This window comes from Taudactylus pleione, unplaced genomic scaffold (assembly GCF_031769625.1).
Source record: "Taudactylus pleione unplaced genomic scaffold, aTauple2 ptg000041l, whole genome shotgun sequence".
Classification (NCBI taxonomy): domain Eukaryota; kingdom Metazoa; phylum Chordata; class Amphibia; order Anura; family Myobatrachidae; genus Taudactylus; species Taudactylus pleione.
In genome coordinates, this window is record NW_028284443.1 from 53,503,585 (window position 1) to 53,524,597 (window position 21,013).

The 21,013-nt window shown below is 43.6% G+C and overlaps 1 protein-coding gene across 1 annotated transcript in view; it reads right to left on the bottom strand.

The window, feature by feature from the left end:
* Positions 1-4,160: 4,160 nt before the first annotated feature.
* RP2 (RP2 activator of ARL3 GTPase) overlaps positions 4,161-21,013 on the bottom strand; it is a 30,987-nt gene continuing 14,134 nt past the window's right edge. Inside the window, exons 4-5 of the mRNA XM_088456959.1 lie at positions 7,652-7,737; positions 4,161-5,387 (exon numbers count right to left, since the gene is read on the bottom strand). Of these exons, the coding sequence (XP_088313085.1) occupies positions 5,304-5,387; positions 7,652-7,737 (170 nt within the window). The 3' untranslated portion in view covers positions 4,161-5,303. The remainder of the gene's footprint in view (positions 5,388-7,651; positions 7,738-21,013) is intronic.

Genomic DNA, 21,013 nt, shown 5'->3' on the forward strand with positions numbered 1-21,013 from the left:
ATAGTAAGGCGGGGTACATACTGGAGCGACGGTCATTCGTTCACACATCAGAACGAATGCCCATGAACAGTGATTATGCATCCACATTGGCCGACTTTAATGAAAGATGACTGTTACGTCATTTATTAATAATACACTTGCCGCTAGCGATATCGCTAGGTTTGATGTGCAGTACATCAAACCTGGCGACCGTCGCAGGAGCGCACAAACGCAGATACACACTGAGCAATGTAGGCGATATGTACGAAATGGCATATATCGCCCAGACATCGCTACAGTGTGTACCCAGCTTAACCTTCTCCAAACAACGCAGGGAGGGCAAGCAATGCCACAACGTATCAAAGAAAAAAGGATGTGCAGTCTGTATCACTTAATGTTCCTCTGCGATAAAGAGCATCTTCTTGATTCATGATTATTTCATTAAAAGATGGTAAGGAAGTTTTAGGTAGGCCCTGTTATGATGTTGGCCATTTTTAGTTTCAAGAACAATCTCTATTATAGGGCACACTAAGAATATATATATTTATCAGTATAGAGAGACAGGTAATTGTTATGTTGCTGACCTAGAAGCCAGTCTAATACCTCTTTTACACCAGAGCTAAAACCCGAGTTATTGCAGGGTTAACACGGGTAGCTCCATGATGTAAAAGGGGATAGGGTTGGATTTCTGAGTCGAGTGACTCGGCAATCCAACCCAGGTAACTTGCAGGGTTTTTTCACGGGAATGACCCATGAAACCCTGCAGTGTAAACGGCGCGATCCGGGTCACGATGACCTGGAGCGCGCCACATCCCTGAAGATTGGCCGGCTTCAGTGGCTCTTGGAGAGTACGTCATCTCCAAGCGTCCACTTCCACGTCAGAAGAGCCGGGTCACTGTTCCAACCTCCGGGTCAGACCCGGAATTTAGGTATAAAAGCAGTAGAAGGCATAAAACAAAAACCCTCTACAACTTTATTTTTTTTTCTAGCACCCTGCATAGAAGCTGGGCACAGAGCTTTATGTATTACTTTAATGTTCCTTTTTTTATCTTTTGACTGTGCCTCTTATCCCAACATCCAATGTAGAAACAGGTTCAGTTCTTAATTAATTTTGCATTTGATTTCACTGAAGGGACAGCCCCTGTGGTATATCATAGGCACCATTTTTGGGAAGCCATTGTTGGAAAAAGTACCACTGCTCCATACATAGGCTTTTAGAATAATTAGCAGCAATAACCTGAAGTAATAATTTACTGTAGGAGTTTCAGTCTTACATTGTATTTGTCAAATTTTGGGCCAATTCTTACCACTGCCACAGTTCATTGATTTTTCAGTTTATGCACAGCTCTCAAGGTCCCATAACAGCATGTCATAGAGGTTGAGGCCTGGCATTGACTTAGCCATTCAAAAACTCAGATTCTTTTAAAACTATTTAGTTTCAGCTTGTGTGATTATGATTTGTCCAGCTGAATTATCCAATTATTATTTTTGCCAATCTTCAGTTATATGACACATGTGGGGCAGATTCATGGGAATCATCACAGCTATGAGGAAAAACTTGCATTAAGTGCAACCTATGCGGCTTACAGCACGCGTGAAAATTGGCAAGTAATTGAATAGCTCTGGGCATTAAACCCGGAGCTGCAGGGTAACTCCTGCGGCTAATTGAATCTGCCCCATGGACTATCATTTTCCTCTAAAGTACTCTTGTACAGAAAAGAGTTCATGGTGGATGGCGAGACATCCAGTGCTTGTGGCTGCAAGACAACCCCAGATCACCTCTCCACCACCATGTATGGTGGCTGGTTTGAGGTTCTTGTGGTGACATGGTGCCAAATTCTTCCATTTTCAATTAACTTTGTTCCAGAAGTCATGTTTAAGTTAGATGCACTGCATTCACATTAAATGTTTTGTAGAGAAGGAGCTTTCTACTCTTTACTCATAGTAGAGTCATGAACTTTAACATTTATCATGTTCACAGAGGCTTGTAAATGCCAGGATATAGTTCTAAGGTTCTTAACATGTTCTCTAAACTTCATTTCATAGAACCTTTGGGTGAGTTTTATGGGATTCTCCCTCTTGAAAACGGTTGGCTCTCATTCTCATTGCAAAATGGTGAAATTATTTGGAAATGGTCTTATAAGTCGTTCCAGACTGAGGAGCAGCAATATTGCTACTGTGAGATGTTTGCAGATTACTTTTCTCCTTGGTAATCCTGAATGATCCAGACTGAACGGCCAATGGTTAACATATTAATAGCTACTTTTTATCTATTTACTATCGAACAATCCAGATTTTCAAAATGGACTGGTCTCTTCAACTTTCACTTCTAGGTAGGAACAAGATAATACATCTATTAGTTTCTTGATTACCAGTGCCTCATGAAATCACTTATGGTTTTAAGAAATTTAAATTGCCCCCTACACATATTTGCAGTTTACCAGGCACTACATTATGTTACCATTATTAAGTACTTCTCCACCTTTGGATTGCTTTAACTCTATTATGAATTTGCCTTCTGTTAGCCATGTGACCAGTTAAAACTTTTCTGTCCTATTGGGTTATCATTTCCAGAATAAAACTTTGAAAGCATTTTTTTTTCTATTCAGATTCTGGTATCTCTGAGGGAATATGTCCCCACAACTGTGATTTGCAGTTATCACCACGGATCTGCCTCCAATGTATAGTACAAACTGCATCTTTCTTTCATTGTATGTGGTCAATAGAAGACAGTTCATCCTCAGGGGAGAGGTCCCTAAAGACACTGGATTCTGGCTTTTGAACATATCTTCCACGGCTTCCTATAAGAATTCCTTATTAAGGCATTTAATCAATGCGGCTAAAGCGGTCATTCCTGTTTTGTGGAAATCTACCTCCCCTCCCTCCATTAAAGACTGGTTCAAGAGGATAGACTATTATATGGATATGGAAGACCTCATATCCTTCTCTAAAGGTAGACCTACCGACATTACCGCCACTTGGCTCCCATGGCTGGTGTTCAAAGACTCTACATTATACAATAATTTTTATTGGATTACATACTGCATCCGTATCTGCTTCTTCCTGATTCCAATATATCCTATTGTGGGGCCACTAACAAGTGTATACACTAGTCCTCTCTGGGACGACATATTGTCCCCCTTAATTACCCTCTTTCTCCTGTTCAATCCTCTTTCCCCTCAGACTCTCCCTTCCTCGATTTCCCTTCCTTTGTCTTGTGTATTTTTTTTCCCCTCTTTTTCTTTGTTTATTGATTTGTTGTGTATTTTTGATGTGATCTATCTATATTATAAATTTGATTGCATTATTCAAAATGGAATAATCCACTATCAGTATATGTATCCATTTTATCTATTTGTATTCCATCTGGATTTGCTTGGTCTTTTCAATCAAAACAGTTTGCATTAAAAAAAAAAAAAGGAAGGACGACCGTTCCTTAACAACCCTGGATTATTTCTCTCCTTTTGTTAGCTCAAATTCCATCACCCTAGTGTATACATTTTCAATGTTAATGTGGACACTGCATATATTTGTTTTCTTCCTATGGGTTAGATTCAATCCAGTGCAATGCTGTATAGCCCCGGGAGGGAGCTCCCGTTGCTATTCAATTCAGCACGCTGTTTGGTCCGACAGTTGCCAGTTAAATCGGAGAATGCCGGTTCTCACAACTTAATCTGGGTGTTTAGTCGCAAGAACCGGCATTTTCTGACTAAAGTACCAGGCTATTTTTGCTGCGCTAAGCCAGAAAACAGCCTCACGCATGGCACTTTTGTCAGATTTCTCCTCGCTCCCTCAGGGTGGTGCGAGAAGAAATCCTTTAGTCGGACCAAACAGCGCGCTGAATTGAATAGCTCCGGGAACTCCCTTCCAGCGCTAACAGCACACTAAATTGAATAGGCCCCATTGTATCTAAACAATGACCATATCTGCCAGATTACATCTCTTTGAAAGAATTTGATTTTCCAACATAAAATAATTATAATTAAAAAAAAAGGTAGTCAGGAGAAGGGTAAAGCAATGTTTATAGTAAAGGGTGCTTTACTCTTTATACTACACAAACTTTTCAAAATACCACACACTGACTAAGGAATTTACCATCTATGGTCATTGGTTCTGCTACCAGAATATTAGCATTATAAAGCACTCATTTCAGGATACAAAAAAGAAACAAATATCCGTGTCTCAGCAGGTTATGTTTATTTCATTTTTTTTTATATACAGATATCAGATTTTATAAAAAGTATGAAATATCCAATTGTAAACATTTTAAAAAGGATATTTTTCTGTAACCATTGTAGGTACAGGAATTTAACAAGCAATTGTCAAATATATGAATTCTAATCATAAAAGTCTTTTGGACAAATATTTATGACAAGGACATATGTGCAATCACATCATGTAATCATACAGTGATCGCTCTGACATATGTGGATTGTCAGTGAGTATTGTTTCATGACCATTTTGTATTCTTCACAAATGTTTACACTACCACATGGCACAAATGGATTTCTCTCTGCGTTATGTCCAGTTATATGTAGCCACACTCTGGCTCAGAAAAAGGACAGAGTCCTTTTATCTGCTAATATACAAGTATCTGAATATTGTAAATTGTTTTGTTGCATTTAGTACAAGAGCTTTGACTAAAATTACATTTTCACAGTATAAAATATTGATTTCAGAGTGCATTTAAAAAAAAAAAAAAAAAAAAGTATTAAATTGTACAATGCGATTACTGCATGTAAAATCTAAAAATAAATATTAGAAAATAAAAATATATATTTAGTTCACTTCTAAATCTTCCATCATTAACCAGCTAGATGGTATTATGCCATCTGGAATGTAATGTTCTATGCATTAGTTTGTATTTACCAGTGCAGCCTAACCAAGCCTGTAATAAATTTACAATATTATACAAAATCAACATGATATAAGTACAATCTTGTGGCAACAATTGTATTCACAAACACACAGGAAATTTTTTTTTTATTACACCTGTTTTATGAACTTCCCTTTTTAATGGTGTGTGTATTATATATACATACATACATACACACACACAATTGATATTAAGAATAGTTATCTGCTCTTAATTCTTTGTTTATGGGGTACTGAGAAATATATTTATTTTTTTCCCCACCAGCGAAGTGCCAAAATTAAAATAGTTTGGCGAGAGAACACAGAGCTCTGCGTGCGTGCCATTTCTTTACGCACAAATGACTGAAATCAAGGTGCACTTTTCTTATGAATAGTATGTCAAATATGTACAAAATACAGCACTGTAAGCAGTTTTTGGAATAGACAAGTGTAGCAAGTAAACAGAGGCTCTACATTCCCATCTGTATGTCAGCAAAGTTGTAGAAGTTCTCCACATCATGAGAAGAGGAGGTCTTGTTTTCTGACACAAATACCTATTTTAGAAGAGGAAAAAAAAATTGTCAATTGTCCTTTATATTCCTTTAATTCTGACAAAGTTAGTACAAATGAAAGCAAAAAATAAATAAGCAGAAATGCCAGAAACTAATCCAGATGTGTTTGCAGCATAAATCAGGGATACATATACTGTCAGGTCATGGATTTAAATTTATGCTGTAAATGTGGCATTGAAAGGGACGGTTTTCATGGCTGAACTCTTGTGTCTATCTTCTCCTTTCCTGCAATTTATATTCCAGATGTGCTTACTCGGTGTCTCAGACAAAAGTGCTTTTATTTTATACAAGGAAAGCCATTACATATGCAAGGAAGAGACCCGACAAACCTGATACTTCTCAATGGATGAATCTGGACAATGGATCACTTTAATAAAAATAAATTACCACCACCAACAAAAGTAATATGTTTTCAGGCTAATGCGGTCAACCAAAAAAATATACAATTTGGACAAATACACACTGGAGCTGATTCAGAGTTGCAGACGGATCTTGCCATTCTGCAGGCTATTCAGAGATGAATGTACACAGAAACCAGTATGATTTCGGACTGATCTCATGCACTGAGGATAAAAGGTGGTGTAAATGCACGGAGATAGTTATGAGTCCACTTAAACCCCTTTCACACATCCAGCAATAACCCGGGTTATTGCACGTAAACGTGCAGCAAACTGGGTTATTGTGCAGTGTGAAAGGGCCCAGTTGAAATAATGTGGGTTGAGAAACCCGGCATTTCAACCCGGGAAATGAGTAGGGTTGAATTCGGCTCGTGGTGCAGTGTGAACGGGTAACCAGGATCGATGCGACCAGAGACCCGTTCACAGCATAGAAAAGCCGGCGATCTCCAAACGCCAGCTCGGCACGTGATTGCAGGGACGTCCTCAATCCGGCAAAAAGCCGGGTCGGGCCGTCTGTCTGAAAGGGGTCACACCCGGGATGGACCAGTGTACAAAATGCAGTGCGACTTGGGTTTGCAATGTGAAAGGGTTATTAGATAGGGCCAACTCAGAAATAAATGTGAATCTTCGCCTGTATTCAGAGCGCGCAATGCGTCGGCACCTGCAGCCAACTTACTTGCAACTTTAACTTTGAATCAGGCCCACATTCAAAGACTCAGATAAACCATTTTGTTCTATTTACAGTTACTTTTAAACCAGTGTCAGTTAGGTTACATCACACTAAATAAAAATTATTGTGGTTAACAAAGTTCAGGTATGCCAGCAAGACAATAAGAAATGTCCTGCTCATTTTCAACCAGTGGTTGTGCTACTTTTTTTTTTCCGGCATAATAAAGATACTTGACTTCATATTTTTAAGGAGTATTTTTATTCAAAGAGGTGTTCTGTGTGAGCAACTACGACACAGAGGTCACCCGCCACCCAACAGATTTCTCCGTGCGGAATCGGTATGATATCCCGGCTGCCGCATGGCCGGGAGTTCGATTCCCGGCAGCCCGACAAAACAGCAGAGCCTGGCAGCGGAAGCCCGACAGCGCTGGAAATCCAGATCGTGGTAAGGTAAGTATCTACTAACCTAACCCTCCTTAGGGGTGCCTAACCCTAACCTCCCCCCCTGTGCCTAACCCTTATCCCCCCCTTCCCCGCTGCCTAAACCATAAATCCCCCGGGAGGGGGTGTGCCTAACCCTCCCTCCCCCTAGCCCAACGCTCCTGGGGGTGTGCCTAACCCTAATTCCCCCCCAGGAGCCCTAAACCTAACCCCCCCCAACCCCCTTGGCTGTCCGCTCGTGGCGCCGGGGAAATGACAGGCGTCTACATATAGACACCGGTCATTTATCCCACGCCGGGATAAAGCAGTCGGCAGCCGGCTTCCCGATTGTATACCCTCCGTGCAACTCAGGAGAAGGAATCTAACTGGAGGTGTTGTAGTACTGTCCCTTGATTAGAGGGCCTGAGGCTGCACAGTCCCATGGAGATATGTTACCACCACCAAGCAGACACTTAAAAAGTCAGCAGAAGACAAATGAAGGGAGGAGGCATCCATGCCAGCCCCTACTGTCTCTCCCCAAATAAGGGCAGGAAGGGCTATAGGCAGGTTGACATCCCCAACTAAGCCCAGCTTTGTTGCATTTAAAGAAACGCACAAGACCTTTTTTCATAGTGCCTATAGGTTTATAGGAATCAAAGAAGCCTATACAGGCTTGATTGCTATATTTTTTTTTTAATCGACTGCTCACATCTATCCATTAAAACAGCACTTCATATTCAAAACAAAGCTAGAACTCACCTCGGTACCACTGAAAATGCTGCTTATAACAGAATGGCAGCTCTCTACTGCTCCTTCACCATTAAACTCCATTGCAACAACAGAACCTTTAGAAGAAAATGAAAATTAACAAAAGTTCACATACTACTGATGTGACTCAATGACCAGAGGTGTTTTACATTTCAATTAAGTCATTTCGCAGACTAATAATGGCCAATTTTGTGATGCTGTCAGTATACAATTGGCAAGATCAGAGTAAGGATGCAGTCTCAGGTACACTTTCACACAGCAGCCAATTACTTGCACATCAGTCCATGGCTTTTGTACAAGTATCCGCAGCTAGTTTTTATTTTGAAGCATAAAGAAAAGCCTAGCCTGCCCGGCTCTAAGTAAACAAGTGATTACCTCTCTCAGCGTGGAGGAACCCAACGTCCCTTTCATAAAACAAAAGTATTAGCACAGTACTTACAGCCAGTAATCATCTGTTCCCCCAGGTAGTAAGAGACCGAGACTAGCAACTGACACCTTACAGATGTATCCTCATACATCTAGTCTCCTTGCGCGCTAAACAGCCCTTAAAGTCGCGCCATGCCGTGGCGTGACACGGTAGCGCTGTGCGTCTTTTTGTGCAACGTTTTACCTTCAAATGTGTCTTATTTGCACTGTGATGTGAATATTTAGCACAAGCAGCTTCTGCTGATTAAAATGATATGCAGCATGATACGACTACGGGTGTATCTGCATGCGAAACGCCATGTTACATAGTCAGCGGCTGTAACACTAACGTAGCGTTTCGTATGCAGGTACAGCCACACAGACAACATAGGCATGCTGCATATCATTTTAACCAGAAGCTGCTTGTGCTAAACATTCGCATCGCTGTGCGAATAAGAAGCATTTGAAAGCAAAAAGTCGCACGAAAAGACGCTCAGTGCTACCAAGTCACGCAGAGCTCCCACGTTGTGTAGCACACGGAGGATAGATGTATGTGGACATATCTGTATATCAGCCTCTCACAAGTGCTCTGACAATCAATGTCAATTAGCTTCTGACTTCCAGATTGAAGCCACGAATGATAGATAAATCTGTAGAATTTTATTGTTTTGCAAAGTGGTGGTAAATAGGGTTAAGTATCATGTGTAAGTCGTATCATATACAGATAAAAGATTTCTGTTAAAAAAAAACAAACAAAAAAAAAAAACAGGATTTTGGTACTTACCGATAAATCCCTTTCCCAGATTCCACAGGGGGCACTGGAGTCTCAGTACAGTGGGGTACAGATGTGGGATAACCGGGAGCTGGCACTTTAATAAATCTGAATAGTAGCTAGCTCCTCCCCCTCTATACTTGCCTATAGGTCAGTCTTAAGAAACTGAGCTGGGAAATAGAATAAGAGAAGCTAGAACATACATAAACAAGCAATAACCATTGCCTATAGGTCAGTCTTAAGAAACTGAGCTGGGAAATAGAATAAGAGAAGCTAGAACATACATAAACAAGCAATAACCATTGCAGGTGGAACAGTGCCGGGTGGACGTCCAGTGTCCCCTGTGGAATCGGAGAAAGGGATTTATAGGCAAGTACCAAAATCCTGTTTTCTCCTTCATCCACTAGTGGACACTGGAGTCTCAGTACAGTGGGGACGTCCAAGTGCTCACATTCCAGGCAGGACAGCGCCGAGAACCCTGCAAAACAGCACAGCCATACTGTGAAGCAGATGCCGCAAACGTGTCAAAATGGTAAAACTATGCAAAAGTATGCCGGCCTGACCAAGTGGCCGCCCGACAAAGCTGGGTCAGGGAAGCACCGCGGGCAGCCGCCCACGAAGGACCCAGCGACTCGAGTGCGTAGAATGCGCTGTGATTGAAGTAGGAGGTTGTTTTGATGCAGCCAGATAGGCTTGTCTGATTGTCAGACGAATCCATCTACAAATAGTTGCCTTAGAAGCCGGCCAGCCCGGACGTGCCGTATATATCGAACAAACAGCGTATCAGACTTCCGGAAGGATGCAGTCCTATCAACATAAATCCGAAGAGCCCGGACAACGTCTAGGGATCTGGAAGCCGAAGAATCGTCTTTAAACACCGGAACCACAATCGGTTGGTTGATGTGAAACGCAGACACTACCTTAGGCAAAAAAAAATAACTGCGTACGTAGGTCAGCCCTATCCTCATGAAAAATGAGGTAAGGCGGATGACAAGTGCCCCTAGCTCCGACACACGCCTAGCAGAGGCGAGCGCCAAAAGGAGAACCACTTTCCATGATAAAAATGTAAATTCCACAGTCTGTAAAGGTGTTAACAGGGAAGACTGGAGAAAAGAGGACCAAATCCCATGGGGCCGTTGGAGGTACAAACGGAGGTTGTAATCTGACAACCCCTTGTAGAAATGTTTGGACATCCGGCAATAACGTTAGTTTCTTCTGAAAGGAGAATCGACAGAGCCGATATTTGAACCTTCAAAGATCCCAGACGAAGACCTGCAGATTAACCAGCCTGTAGAAAAAGAAGCAGCCTGGCTAAGTTGAATTCTGTCGGAGGCGCACCCTTGCGTTCACACCAAGAGACATACACCATCCATATATGATGATAGTGCTTTGAGGTAACTTCCTTTCTAGCCCTTAACATAGTAGGAATCACCCTGGAAGGGATACCCTTCTTCTTAAGATAGCCCTTTCAACAGCCACACCATCCAATGAAGCCGCTTTAAGTCCTGATAGATAAACTGACCCTGTTGCAGTAGATCTTCTTGCAGAAGAAGAGGCCACGGGTCGTCTATCAGTAGAAAACGGGCGTGGTATTCCAACCTACGTCTGGGCCAGTCTGGAGCCAACAACAGAACATTTACCCTTTCTCGTTTGATTCTTTGAAGCAGACGAGGAAAAAGTGGGAGTGGTGGAAACAAGTAAACAAACAAACCGCCAAGGAGTTGCTAGAGCATCCACTGCCACCGCCTGTAGATCTGTTGTCTGTGAGCAGTAAAGTGACAGTTGATGGTTCAACCTCAACGCCATGAGATCTACCTGAGGGAGACCCCAACGCTGGATCAGTTTTTGAAAGACCTGTGGATTGAGCATCCATTCTCCCGGATGAATATCTTGTCGACTGAGGTAGTCGGCCTCCCTCATGGCGGACCGACTCTTGGTGCCGCCTTGTCTGTTAAAGTACGCCACAGCTGTGGAGTTGTCGGACTGCACTGATGGTACGACCCTTCAACAGAGGATGTGCTACCTGAAGAGCATAGAACACGGCCCTTAGCTCCAGAATGTTTATGGGCAGTACCGCCTCCAGTCAAGTCCAGCGGCCCTGAAAGTGTCTTCCCAGAGTCACTGCCCCCCATCCTCTCAGACTGGCATCTGTGGTGAGAATCCATTCCCACATTGCAAACCGCTTGCCTGCCAATAGGAGAGAGGAATTCAGCCACCAAAGGAGAGAGGTTCGAGTCCTGGGTGACAGTTGAACTCGCTGGTGAAGAAAAAGGTGGGACCCTGACCACAGAGAGGTCGTCCAGTTGGAATGGACTGGCATGGAACCTCCCGTATTGGATGGACTCGAAGGTCGCAACCATCTTCCCCAGAAGGCGAATACACAGGTGTACTGACACCCTGCGATGACAGTATCAATCACACCATGTATTGGATGGAGGGGACCTTTTCCTGCGGAAGAAATACCTTCTGCTCCACTGTGTCCAAAACTCATCCCTAGGAAAGGCAGACGCTGAGTAGGCTGTAGATGAGATTTTTGGTAATTCAGGATCCATCCGTGTTGTAACAGAAGACTGTTACCCGGATGTCCTGCTGTAATTGAGTGACTGACGGACGACCTGCTTCTCAAGGCTCCAAGTACGGGACGATAGTAACACCTTGCATCCGAAGAAGGGCCATCATTACTGCCATGACCTTTGTGAACACTCTTGGTGCTGATGAAAGACTGAAAGGTAAGGCCTCAAATTGAAAATGAGAGGCCCGCACTGCGAACCGAAGGAATTCCTGATGAGGAGGCCAAATGGGAATGTGGAGATAGGCATCCCTTATGTCCAAGGATACGAGAAACTCATCCCTCTCGAGCCCTACAATGACAGACTGCAGGGACTCCATTTTGAACTTTAAGGTCCGCAAATAAGGATTGAGATGTTTCAAGTTCAGAATGGGTCTCACTGAGCCGTCCGGCTTCGGAACTACAAACAAGCTGTAATAAAAGCCTTGACCCTGCTGATGGATTGGGACATGCACTATTACTTGAGAAGACAGTAGCTTTCCTATTGCTTCCTGTATTACAACCAGTTTGTCCGCTGATGCCGGCAAACTGGTTGTGAAGAAACGAGGAGGAGGTTGGATCTGAAAATCCAACTTCAACCCCTGAATAATGATGTCCCGGACCCACGCGTCCTGGCAAGACTTGATCCAAACTTGTTTGATATTGCACAGGCGAGCTCCCACCCTGAGGTCCCCCAGGAGAGAAGGGAGCGCGTCATACCGGAGGCTTAACTGAAGACTTATCCTGCTGGGAGGAGGATGCAGTGGCTCTACCCCTGCCTCTGGAACCACGGGAGATAGCAGGAGTTCCTCTGCCACGACCCCTGAATCTCTCTGGGATACGAAATGATGGGCCAGCAAAGGGTTTCCTAGGAGAAGGAGCAGCAGATGGGAGATAAGTGGACTTACCACCTGTGGCTTGAGATATCCACTTATCCAGTTCCGTTCCAAACAGAGGCCCTGATTCAGAGCCGGACGCTCTGACAGAGCGCTCGCTCTGATTCAGGGAGTCTTATTTTTTTATGGAGCGGCCTCCTGGCCACTCGCATTGCTGTGGGTTGCCACCCACAGCTAATGCGAGCGGCCAGGATGATGGTCGCGATGGTCAAGACCATCGGGCTTGCGACGAGACCCTTGTGGTAGGGTCTCGTGGCCGCAAGTCCCAGAGAGCTTTTTCGGCTCAAACACTTGTGATGTTAGTGGGGCCGCCCCAAACGGTAGGCGTTCTCATGGGAACGCCTCCGTCTGGGCAGCCACCCCCCCCGGCCCGCCCACCAAAGGGGATGTGCTGTCACTCAACATCGACAGCACGGCCCCTTTGGTGCGAGACCCGGAGCGACGGATTGCCCGTCGCTATCCAGGTCTCGTGCATGCGCACGACGGAGCCGGCTCCGTCGTGCGCATGCGCTCTGGGCCACCATCGACCCGGTTGCGAGCGCTCAGCGCTTGGGACCGGATCTGAATCAGGCCCAGAGTTTCCCCTGTGAATGGAAGCGCTTCCACGGCTCTCTTAAGATTCCGCATCCACCTGCCATTGTCTCAGCCACAGGACTCTGCGGGCTGAGACAGCCAAAGCAGAGGATCTAAAGGAAAGACTACAAATATCTTTTGAAGCCTCTCCAAGAAAAGAAGCAGACTCTGCAATCTGTTCCGCTAGAGGAACCAGATCCTCCGCCGGATCACCAGCAAGCTGCGTAGACCATGCTTCCACCGCCTTGTTGACCCAACAGCTGACTAATGCGGGTCGAAGGGACACCCCCACTACAGTGTACATAGACTTTAAGGTAGTTTCTAACTTCCTGTCAGAAGACTCCTTTAAAGAAACTGCTCCTGGAACAGGGAGCACGGTCTTTTTAGACAGACGTGACACTGAAGGGTCCACTGAAGGAGGTGTTTCGCATAATATCCTGCTCTGTGCGGGAAAGGAATAGTAGGATAAAAGTTTACGCGAGATCTGAAATTTTATCTGGGTGTTTCCATGCTGAGGTAAGGATCTCGTCCAATTCCTCAGACACTGGAAAGGAGGCTGCTAGTCTTTGTTTCTTATTAAAGATAGACGGCCTAACTTCCACAGGGTCCATGTCCTCAACATATGGCATATAGCTGCAATCAGCGCCTCTACACCCTGAGATACAGGCACCGCTTCCTCTGGCGCCTGTTCCTCTATAGGGTTCTATACCTCCCACTTCCTCTGTATCAGGCATGTTGTCCTCTTCCGGATCATCCCACATAAGGGGATTCGGTATTAGTCTCCTAGCAGGGACACTAGAGGACGATGCCACGGGAGGAACCTGGGCTGACATAACCCTTGTGAGCCCTTCTACAGACCTGGCTAAAGACCGCGCCCAGTCTGGTTCAGAGACGGAAGACCTCTGAGATCTTTCAACCTCTCTATCCCTGAGAGAAGCTTCGAGCTCTGCAGACATTTGGATCAGCCCAAATAGGGTGTTGTGGGGATGCTGCAGTCCGTTTCTGAAATACACTTCTCACACAACAGGGAACTGGATGATAGTCCCTGTGTAAACTTCTCTGCACAATTCTTACAGGAGAAAGCTTTTTGTGCAGCCTTAGACCCCTTTGAAGTCATGTTACCAATTCACTGTTCACACACACACACACACACACACACACACACACACACACACACACACACACACACACACACACACACACACAGGGTAGTGATACACACAAACACACACAGAGAGACTGTTTAGAAAGAAGAGATTAAGGGCATAGAGGGAGATTATGCCATTAACCCAGCCCAACCAGTGCTGTGTAACACAATATAATGTGCTGTAATCGCTGTGCAAACAGTCTAACCTGCTCTTCACAAGTCTAAACCCACTGTGCAGTCACAATCTGGGCAGACAGGTCTCTCTTCTGCGTTTGTCAGCAGCCTGTGTCTTCTAAAATGGCCACCAGCCTCCTTCTGGGAGCGCTGGGGCAGCTGGGAGGCAGGAGCAGAACTGTGTGTTAGGCTCCATCCCCTCCATTCTGGCACCTTTCAGCGCTGCATCAGTTGCTTCCTTTTAATGCCCGCCTGTCATTTTCTCCTGGCCGCCCTGCTACTCAGGGTGCCAGGAGTCACCAACCTTCTTGCTGCCAAATGCTGCAGGCTGAGCTAATGGGGGTCCGCGACGAGCGCTGCACGCAGAGCGTCTGGGTACCCCTCCAGAGACAGTGGTCTCTGTAGCTGAAGACCCCAGCGCACGCCGCAAGCAGCGGCGGTGAGGTCTCCCCGGCAGCTCCAACGAAGCATACAGGGAGGGGTAGTGAGCTGCCTGTCTGATCCTCTTGCTGATTGAGGATCCTTGATTTTTAGCAAAGAGCTCTTTGTATGTGACCAGCTCCCTTGGCACAAAATGAAGACTGACCTGTAGGGGGGTATAGACGGGGAGGAGCTAGCTATTATTCAATTTTTTTTAAGTGCCAGCTCCCGGTTATCCCACATCTATACACCACTGTACTGAGACTCCAGTGTCCCTTAGTGGATGAAGGAGAAAAGGGGGTGTCGAAGCCGGATAATTGGCTGAGACAGAAACTGTTTAAAATTAAATCTGCGCTACGCCATTTTGCGAATGGCAACGAGACGCCATTTTGCGAATGGCCGCCCAGCGCCATTTTAGAGAATCTCGCCCAGTATAAGTACATACAACGATGCTATTTAGCGTTGTGCGATTCCCACGCAATAGAAAGAAGTTAAAAGTCCTCATCATATACAGACAGTCACTAAAACATAACGATTAACCCTGCAAAACACATACCATGGTGTACTCAACAAACACGTAGTCGCACAGCGCTAACTAGCGTCTTTTCTTAATTCCCCAATACTTACACACTGCACACTTACATAAAAGGTTCCCTAGCATTAAAGTGTAATATTCAAGGTTTACTCAGTAATTATTAATGTTGTGAAATAAAGGTTATTTGATATCTAAGGTTTAGTACATGGTAAGAAGACCGTGTTTGGCGTTGTACTGATCCACTGTGTGTCAACAGATTTCCGGTATCATCGGTGAGAAAGACGATCGCAACATGCGTCTGCAAACTATGAACTATAGAGAGTTAAAACATTAAAATGTACTCTGTAATGTTACTAGCTTAGATTAGCATGCAGTGGGAAAAAGGACACAAAGGGCTGTTGGAGGCTGGTTTGTGTCCATTCGAATTGACCTATGAACTATACTGTAACAGAAGAACCAGGAAGAAGATCCAATGGAATCATGCCAATCTGTTCTATTGTATTGCCTATCCCTGTAAGAGTATATATGTGGGCTCTCTAAACTTGGATGCAGTCTTCTTGCTGTGCTGTTGACGGAGGTTTCTATACTGATGCCGGTATCTGGGACCAGAGCGCGTGCGTATGTAACAACTGTACCTTGGGTCTGCATGATTTATTTGCGCTAATTGTATTTAGATCACAGCGTGTAACCATCTGTTTTTATATTGAATAATAACTATTTGTGCTTTGGAACCACATTCGAAGTCTGAAAGCATTTATTTCTTGTGCAACTCATTACGCTAAATAGCGACAATTATTAGAAGGTATATGCAGGATTTTAGAAGGTATAGACAGGCAGGAATCGATAGGGGGGTTAAAAGAAAATGTCTATAGTTTGAAAACTGTAAAGCATGGCCCACTTACGTCTCCGTCTGCATGTGAATATCCAGACTCGCTATATTACAGTGTTTGTTACCAGTTGTAATGTATACGCACACATACATATATACTGTATATATGGTACAGATTCAGAAATGACAGGTTTGGCTCTCTATTATTAGCATTAATAAATTTAAAAAGGGCTTAACAACAACTGACCCTTACCAAAGTGTGTGTGTATAATATATATATATATATATATACACACACATACACACTCCAAATCCGGCACTCAACCTGATAGCAACAAACGCTCCGGTGCCTTCCCAAAATAATAATGTATAGATCGCAGAACAGGCGGCACTCAATGAGACTTCACATCAATCAAAAAAGACTCAGCAATACTTTGCTTCTAGGTCAACGTTTCAGTGTTTCCACTTTTATCAAGACAAACGAAATAACCACAATACATACCTTAAATAGATTCCACCCTGTGCTCCTTCACCACGCGTCTCCGTCCCGATGGGGGTCTGATGACGTCATAGAAAGCGTCAATGCGCCGGCGTCATCGTCATCCCCGGGGGGCGGGTACGTCAAAAGTGTTTACCATCACCATAGAAACAGCATAACTGTGTAAAATAAACAATGGATACATCTGACACAATGAACCACCAGCGCATACTGGCACAAGCATATGATGAAGTATAGATACAGATCATAGATAAAAAGGCTATAAGCGTAAATCAAAGGAAACAGAGTTAATTTCATTAAGCCCCGTAGGCTGAAGGGTTTGCAGATCATGAATCCACCTAGATTCATGCTGTAAAAGAATACGACCCGTCACCACCCTTAATACTGGGCGGAATCCAGTCGATCATTTAAGGATAAGGTTGATCTTTATAAATGTACCAGAAAAATTAAACTTAAAGAACATTTTGGAAACTCTAATGACTCCGATGCATATATACCTACTTATCTTAAAAAAATCCAAATTTGAGCCCATATCTAACAATTTAGCCATTAAGTACTTCACATCCAGAATGGAAGGATGTTTGGAGGAACGTTCCATGAAAGACAAAGCACAGTCCAACAGGGTTAATAGATGGAATTTGTCCAAGGGCGAACAAGAGGCATTAAAAAATTTAGGGACCTATAAAGATATTGCCATACGTCCCGCAGATAAGGGCGGAGGTATCGTAATACAGGATACTGACAGTTACAAGCAGGAAATCTATTCACAGCTTTCTGATCATGATGTATACCAACCGCTCTCTGGTGATCCCACTTTATCCTTTAAAAAGGAACTTGATAACATTTTGTTGGACGAACTAAGAATTATATCTCTAAGCAAACGTATGACAGCCTCAAACAGGATTGGCCAAAAGTACCCATCCTATATACCCTACCCAAATTGCATAAAAATGCGGTCAAACCCCCTGGCAGACCAATTATCTCTGCCAGGGATTCGCTATATTACGTTGTGTCGCAATTTTTAGATTTTATATTACAACCGGTGGTACGGTCCCAAGCTTCCATACTTAGGGACACCACTTTTATTTTGAAACTACAACAACTTTCTCCTCTGACTTCCAAACATTTGATGTGCACTATCAATGTGATAAGCCTGTACACCTTTATACCCCATTCAAGAGGCCTTGAGGCTATCAGACGGATACTTACCAATAATGCATCATATGCCGGTCCAGACATAAATTTTTTCTTGACACTTTTGGAATTAACTTTATCCAGGAATTACTTTTTGTTTGATAATAAATTCTTTATACAGAAATCAGGTTGTGCGATGGGTTCCTGTGTGGCACCCAGTTTCGCCAACTTATTCATGTGTGAGGTTGAACAAGATCTATTATTTAATTCATCCACTACTCGAGGAAAAATTACAACGTATTTACGGTACATTGACGATATTTTCGTACTGTGGTCTGGCTCTAAAGAGGACTTTATCAACATGATGCAAGTAATTAATTCTTCAGACCCATCGATTAAATTTACATTTGAATGTTATTTTAAAGCAGTACATTTCCTGGACGTGGCTGTGAGTATCAATGAGGGTTTGGATATTATCACCTCAATCTACTTTAAAAACACTGATAGAAATACTTTTCTACAAGCGGACAGCTTTCACCCCCCAGCCCTCAAGAAAGGCTTACCATACTCTCAATTTTTGAGAATTGTACGAATCTGTAGCGATCCTGTAGATGCTCACCTACAGATCGATAACATGATTATCAAGTTCCTTGGCAGAGGCTATAATCCCCGAGCACTTAAGGAAGCTAAAGAAAAAGCCTTACAAACATCAAGAGTGGCAGCCCTCAACTTTATCAAACCTGCAGTGAAAGATCAAAAGCTCTTGTGGATACAAGAGTTCTCCTACTCTTCACGAGAAGTCATGCAGATGGCTAGGCAGCTGTGGCAGATTGTGTCCGGGGACCAGGCTCTAAGAATGCTCAAGGACTCCAAGATTACTCCTGCTTACAAGAGGGGCCGTAATATTATTAGGGACTTAGTTGTGTACAATGATGTGTCACAACATAAACAACAAGCTCCCACACATTTCCTTACCAAGAAGACAGGAAACTATAAATGTACAGGTTGCGTTACCTGCAGCCATCTGGAGACTGGTGACACTTTTGTACATCCTCGATCTGGTAGAAAAATGCATATCAAATACCCCCTTACTTGTACCAGCCCGTTCGTTATTTACTATATCAGGTGCCCCTGTGGTTTCCTTTATATAGGGAAGACTACTCGTCAGCTGAAAGAGCTGCATGGCGCTTCACCGTTCCAGTATAAGGGCAGCTCTTGATGGTAAACCGGTGGACCAGCCGGTGGCCAAACATTTTCAGGACTTTAAACATGGCCTGGCAACTCTGCGCTGTAAAATGATCGACTGGATTCCGCCCAGTATTAAGGGTGGTGACAGGGGTCGTATTCTTTTACAGCATGAATCTAGGTGGATTCATGATCTGCAAACCCTTCAGCCTACGGGGCTTAATGAAATTAACTCGTTTTCTTGTTTCCTTTTATTTACGTTTATAGCCTTTTTATCTATGACCTGTATCTATACTTCATCATATGCTTGTGCCAGTATGCGCTGGTGGTTCATTGTGTCAGATGTATCCATTGTTTATTTTACACAGTTATGCTGTTTCTATGGTGATGGTAAACACTTTTGACGTACCCACCCCCCGGGGATGACGATGACGCCGGCGCATTGACGCTTTTTACGACGTCATCAGACCCCCATCGGGACGGAGACGCGTGGTAGAGGAGCACAGGGTGGAATCTATTTAAGGTATGTATTGTGGTTATTTCGTTTATGTCTTGATAAAAGTGGAAACACTGAAACGTTGACCTAGAAGCAAAGTATTGCTGAGTCTTTTTTGATTGATGTGAAGTCTCATTGAATGCCGCCTGTTCTGCGAATATTTTATATAGATAGATAGATATATCTATGAATAGTGATCACATGCAGGGTAAACTTTTTTAAATAGTAATCCCCCCCTCCCTAAATTTTGAACAGAATATTCTTGACTTTTACCCCAACCATTCTTGCCACCGATAAGGCCAAAATCCGCAGAAAAAAGTACTGCAGTACGAATTGTCAAAATTTTAATTTGAATAGTTTTATAAGGCGATAATGTGTAGAAACAACTATACAGCTCTTGCAGGGTGGAGATGTGGCACATGTGAGTAAGGGGTTAATTCCTCATGAATGCAATCCCTAAACACCTATCTCAGATAACTGGGCAGTCTTAAGTGCTTTATAATTTAATGTCTTCTCTATCAACTTTCATGTTATCACTTGGATTATCAGATAACTAGAAGACTCTCCCCACACTCCCTTTCAGGTAGTGGCAGTACTAACAATAATTACATTACTTAGATTTAATAAATATGGCTGCACTCATCTTTTACTTTCAGAAAGTAGGCAACCTAGTCTTGCATTCATGGGATTAGCAGGATGCACCCAGTCTTTCTGCGATATAGGCAGTTACATTAAAATGATAGGCATAGTCCTGGAGAGAAATAACCTTAATCCCTACCATTTTTTTTCCTGATGCTTTATATTCTGTGCTAAAGCCGATTGTAACCATTATAAACATTGAGAAACAAGGACAGGTTTTGCAGAACTGGTAACTCTGACTCATAGGGGAAATTCAATAGTAAGTCATGTGCCACTGAGCACAGCTGCACACATCAGCCATAGACTACCCACATTGCGTTTTCCTACACACCAATATGGTTGGATGCAGTGTGCTATTCTGTAATGGCACAACTCTTCCATCGCATTAAAGAATAACTGCAGTCTACCTGCAGTGTTTGAAGGTATTTACATTTTATGTCTAATTCTTTCAAAGACCAACAAGTAGTGCGGTCACTGCACTATGGGGGTGATTCAGCATCGATCAGAATTGCAAAGCTGCACGCGGACAGCTTTGCAATTCCATCCTTGCTAATATGCAAATGCAGCAGGAGGTGTATGACAACCCCTGCTGCATTTGCGAGATCAGACTGGGATCACCATCACGAACATTGGTGGTCGATGATCGCTATGGTGAACGGCGCTGGGCTGCCAGCCAGCCTCAGCTTACTCTGGCTGGCCGGCTTGCAAGGCCAGGACACTGCGTCGGTCGCAGTCCCTAGCCTTGCCACTCCTGAATCAAAGGGGACGGACATGCTCTCATTTTCCGGGAACAAACGCCGACCCCGCCCCTTAAATGCCTGTGTCAATCGCACTCGCAGAATGAGTCCTGCACTCGCGCAGATTCCCGATAATCAGGAATCTGCGTTCAGCAATGCACTTGCGTACAAAGCTGAATTAGCCTCCATATTCCCTGACCTACATCATGCATATCTCTAATATAATAGAAATAATAACTTTAATATAGACACCATCATAGCATAGGGTCTGCTGCAGAAAAACTGATGAAAGGTATCTAGAGTGTCCGACATTGTTCACCAATCGGTGATAAACTAAATTTTAAATGGGAGGAAACATGTAATA